General features: G+C 48.3%; 1 protein-coding gene across 3 annotated transcripts in view; it reads left to right on the top strand.

Annotated features, from left to right (window-relative positions):
* Positions 1 to 5,301, top strand: part of Ryk (receptor like tyrosine kinase) — a 75,343-nt gene that overhangs the window by 28,086 nt on the left and 41,956 nt on the right. For all 3 annotated transcript variants that reach the window (XM_021171649.1, XM_021171648.2, XM_029481499.1), the window contains exon 3: positions 4,642 to 4,741. In XM_021171649.1, the coding sequence (XP_021027308.1) occupies positions 4,642 to 4,741 (100 nt within the window). The remainder of the gene's footprint in view (positions 1 to 4,641; positions 4,742 to 5,301) is intronic.

A 5,301-nucleotide genomic window follows, 5' to 3' on the forward strand; every position in this document is an offset into this window, starting at 1 on the left:
CCTCTCCTCCCTCCTCTCCTCCCTTTCCTCCCTCTCCTCCCTCTCCTCTCTTTCCTCCCTTTCCCTCCCCCCGCCCCAATCCTTCTCTCTCTCTTCTTGAGGCAGGGTTTTACTCTATAGCTCTGGCTATGTGTAGACTCAGCTGGCCTTGGACTCAGATATCTGCCTACCAAGTTCTGGGATTAAAGGTGTGCACCACTACACCTGGCTAGCAGCATGTATTTAACTATACATTTGGGCTTCTTCTTGATGATATTACAGTCCCCAACTCTAGTTCTTAGGTCCTAGTATCTGGTGATTTTTGGCACAGCTGATTAATTGCAGTTTGTTTATTTAAAAAGTTAATCGTATGAGTAGGTAGTACATGGATATGATGTAAATTCCGAAGCCTGTAAAGGTATACAGTGAAAAGGAAGGTTTTCCGTTGTCATAGGGAGCATGCTGAGCAAGCCCATCTAGATCTCTGTCTTCATCAGGCATTGTTGCCTGAGTCTTGTGTCCTAAAGAAAGGTAGTGTATGTGTGTGTGCAGTGTGCACATGTACACCTAAGTGCTTCCTGCTTTCGTGTAGTGTGGAGTTGTGAGCAGTGTGTCCTGGTAAAGGGGCACTGTTCCTTGTTCCTTGGTGTTGTTTTGTGTGTTCCCCCCTTCAAATAACTGTATCATTTTCTCGCATAGTTGTGCTCTGGTCATTCTCTGCAAGAGGAAACTGACACCCAGGTTTGGGAAGGACTTGCTTAAATGAGTCTGGAGGCTGAAGAAACAGGTGCTAGGGGTGAGCTCACATGGCAGTCACCCGAGAAGGCAGGCGTAGTAAGGTGGGGTCTCTTATCACTTGATTCTGAGATACAGTCAGACTTCAGAAGGAAGGCTGTCTCTCTCAGTTTCTAACACTCTGTCAGAATCTCTGTTTGGGCTGTTTGAGCTCTTGCCAGAAGATGAACTGTTGGCTTCCGAGATCTCCACACTCGCCAGTGTATCACTTGAACACTGCAGGCATTTTAACATCAGTGTTCCCACATCAGAGCTTTTGCTGGTAGAGTTCTCCAGTGTGTTTACGTGACCGGTCTTGCCAGAGATTTTAGTTTCCTCAGCGGCTGGAGCTGTGTGTGTCTTTTCTTAACATCTATGTCACGCGTGCCTTGCTGAGTGGTTGAGAATGTGTTAATTGTATTTTAAGATGGGAGGAGAACTCTGGTATTGATTCTCTCACAGGAGTAGACGGCGAGGCGGTCTTAACAGATAATTAGTTTCTTGTATGTTCCAGAACATTCCCCAGTGTTCAAGAAAAAACATGCAACTGTGTCTGCTAAGTGTCAGTAGATATGCTAGAGAGCCAAAAGGCAGAGGGAGGCTCAGTAGGATGTGGCAGAGGACTCCACCACCCACTCCCTTGGTCTCCGTCCAGGAGATTCTGCGGGGAGCTTGTCAGAGCTCCAGCAGCTGCCTCTGGGGGCCAGCCTGCTGTGTCCCAGTGGAGTGAAGTAGCTGTGAGAAAGGCAGTTCTGGCAATTTCAGAGAAATTAAAAGGCCGTTGACTGTAGGCAAGCACATTCACTTTAGATGTGTTCCAGAAGGGGGTTGCTTTATTCATCATCTGCCTCTTCACACAGCCATGTGTTCCAAGTAAGGAAAAATACCAAACATGTTTATTTTTTAGCTTATTCAAATATTTATATTTTCTCTAGTTACTTTTCTGAAGTATTTTGGCTCATTTATTTTCTGATAAACAGCTGCTGCACAGATTTGCTTTTGGGGGGGGCGCAGGGTAAGGCTGTGGTGCACTTTCTAAATAGATCTCTTTCTTCCAAGGTGATCGACAAATGGCATTCCTTACAGATCAGTACACACCAAAGTTGAGACAGTTGTATTCCAGTGATTGGCACTTTCTTCTCTGACTCCAAAAACTACATTAAAAAACAAAACAAAACAGCTGTCCTCAGGACACCAGTGTGAGGGGGGAACTGCCTTCTGATGCTTCCCGTGTTCATTCATCCTCCGTCCAAAGGAAGTCTTAGGCAAAGGGCAGGCTTCCATGCTTCTTGCCTTGGGTTCCTCTGAGCCGCTGCTGATTCTCTCAGTCCTTCCCTCAGCCTCTTTGCCACCTCTGCCTGTGCTCCGCTCCTTGTTTTGTCCCCGCCACTTGCAACATCATTTCCTCCCTTTCTCCCTTTCCCGTGTGCTTAGACTGAGATGGCCCTGCCACTCCTCTTGCCGCTCGCCCTCGCTCGCCCTCGGCTCTGCCGTCAGAGCCCTCTCTTTGCTTTCCTAGCTTTGGTCCCCGGACAGCTGTTCCTCTGCTTATAACCAGAACGTCGTAAAGGAGACGGAAAGGTTAGAGCAGATGTCCAAGAGGGGCACTGAGGGGCGCTGCTGGGGTAAGGAGCTTCAGGAAGAGCGTTGATGCCGTGGACAGACAGACAGAGGCAGCAAGCTGACGTGGGCCTCAAGCACAGCTCAGGCCCTGGCACTAGAAACGGACGTCCTGGCAGGGTCTCTGGGGAGAGGCATCGAGCCCATGTGATAGAAGTGGGGTCTCTGATTCCCTGGCAGGAGGCAGGGACAAGAGGGGGAGCTGGATGTGGCATCAAGTAACTCACTTCCCAGGTGAGAAATCCTGGCTCCAGGATGTCTGTTAGCTAGGAACACACACTGTCCCAGTGGGGTGCCTGCCTACCTATGAGAGGGGGCTCCCCTATGTATGTCAGAACCCACAGACAGTATCCCAGTGAGGCGCCTGTGTTTATCTGTGAGAGGAGCTTGGCAATCAGGTAAGCTCAACTCTGTCTGATAACCCTATAACCTCAGCCTTTGAGGTTCCCAGATGGGTATGCCTAGTAGGTAGGTAGTTGGAGGAAAAGGAGAGGGAGAGACAAGTTGAAAGGTTTATCCTTGGGACTGGAGTGCAGAGGGTTGATGTTCTGATAGGTCAGCCTGATGCTGAAAGGAATAAGAGTTTCTCCTGGACGTGAAGAAGCCGAGCAGGTAGCGTGTGGTGCACCAGCGAGGAGCACGGGTGAGCTTGAAGAGGAGCAGCCATTGAGCACAGGGCTGGGGGGGTCATCCTGTGCATCATCTCTTCAGCAAGCTGAGCCAAGGGTCATGGGGTTGCAGGCACTGCCATGCAAGTGTGAAGAAGAGGGAGTGAACCAGCTGAAGGTGTCAGAATGACTGTGTCAGTGATGTCCCTGCTGGGGCACAGGCTGTGGGAACATGAAACCCGGCATCCTGGCTGTGCTGGGAAGGAAGGAAGTAGTTTAATTGACCACTGCTTTCCCCCTCTACAAGCGCAGCCCTCGGCTCATAAACATGCCTCGTAAATGTTGTCCGACTTAGAGTAGTGAGCACAAAGAGCTGCTTTTGCAGGGACCAGAGGTGGGTGGTCAGAGGCAGTGCTGGCGGCTTGGTGGTCAGAGGCAGTGCTGGCGGCTTGGATGGAATGGACAGTATTTTTGTGTCTGTTTTGGACATAGAGAAGTTGAGTGGTATGTCAGAACGAACACTGAATTTCAGAGTTAACAGAAAGATGGGAGGAGACGGAATGAGCCAGCCTTCGAAACCTGTGTAGAGTCTTGTGTGTGACATGTGAGTGGCCGAGACATGCACTGAGTAGAAGAGAGCTTCAGAGTAGAGGGGCTGATTTCACGCAGGACGTCTAGAGAGGGCCTTAGAGCCTGGCAGGGATACTGGCCACATGTGCAGACCCAGTGCTCAGGTCTAGAAAGTGGACATGAGCCAGAAGAGGAGGAGCCTGAGGGGAAAGCCACACTGAGGGAGAACATGAGGGAGATGAGAGTATGAGAGGCTGTGCAGCCAGTGGGGTTCCTCACACCAGGAACAAAACCAATCCCACCAGTGCTGACAGCTCAGGAGGGTTTGCTGCAAACCCTTGGGTTGGCAGGAGGCTGATGACCACAAAGGAGTGCAGCTTGGCAGTGGGAGAGGCTGCCGAGGCCCTAGGGTCCCGAGCCAGTGTCACAGGCCTGTTGTGTCATCAGCTTGGAAAAGTTGCTCATTTGTGCAGGTCACGTGGCCTCCTGGTTCTAGATCCCATGCTGATCTGTCTCAGGCACACACACACCCGCCCCCGGCTTTATGGTCCTGTGCAGAGATAACGTGCCATACCTTATAGTCAGTGCATCCTCTTGAGGTTTTAGTGCTGGAAAGCCCAGGGTACCTAAGTGATGGCTCTCTAGCACCCCTTGGTGGCAGCCATGGCGATGTGATGAGCTGAGAGATTGAATGCTTCCTTCCAGACTGTTGATTTTAGGGGAAAGGGTGGTTCAGTTCCAGGTACCAAATGGACAGTAGCCTTCAGGTTGAATTTCTGTCTGACTGAAAAGTCCTAGTATGATTTCAGTTTTATTATTTTTATTTATTTATTTTTGAGACAGGGTCTCACTTTGTAGCCCAGGTTGATCTTGAACTCACTATAAAATCCACACTGGCCTCAAACTCACAGAGATCCATCTACTGCTCACGGCTGACTGCTAGAATTAAAGGACTGCTCTTGGAATCTTTTTGGGAGTGGATTTTTATTCCACCTGTGAATAGCTTTCATACTGCTTAGTTAATGAACTTACTAATGAAGTCTTTTTCTGTTGTCACAGGTATAATGTTTTATCTCTCTTCATTTTGCAGGTTGAATATAAGCTGGGATTCCAAGTAGACAACTTTGTGGCTATGGGCATGCCCCAGGTCAATATTTCTGCTCAAGGGGAGGTCCCACGCACTTTATCAGGTGAGCCAGGAAAGACAGACTTAGCGTACTGCTTTCAGCTGCCTCCATCCTATCCCTACAAGGATAGTTCACTGAGTGCCGGGCCCTCCCACATCAATCGTTAATCAAGAGAGTGCCCCACAGACAAACTCAAGATTCCAGGGGTTGGGAGGCAGGGGTTGGGGAAGTAGATGTGTAATTATTATTGTCATCTTTATTGTCTATTTATTTTTAAAGAATGTTGTAGGGCTTTTCCTGGCAGTTTTATTTACCATAATTATTGGCACAAGTTTAGTGAGGCTTTAAGACAGATCTGGGGGCAAGTTAATTTTTGAGGGTCAGCAAGAGTTTCAGAAATATCTAAATCTCTGATCCACTACTCATAGATGGTGGAATATCTTTGAAATTTGTAAGAAAGGAATCATAAATTAAAAAGGCAAAATGTTCTAAAATCTACTACTTCGTCATTAACATTCCTGATACCTCTAGAAGCCAAGCCTATTTAGAAGGGCAGTGTTGTTTTTAATTCATAGCCAAGAACATGTTAGCTTTGTTTATAGGTTTATTTTTTTTTTTTTTTT

The sequence above is a fragment of the Mus caroli genome, chromosome 9 (genome assembly GCF_900094665.2).
Source record: "Mus caroli chromosome 9, CAROLI_EIJ_v1.1, whole genome shotgun sequence".
Classification (NCBI taxonomy): domain Eukaryota; kingdom Metazoa; phylum Chordata; class Mammalia; order Rodentia; family Muridae; genus Mus; species Mus caroli.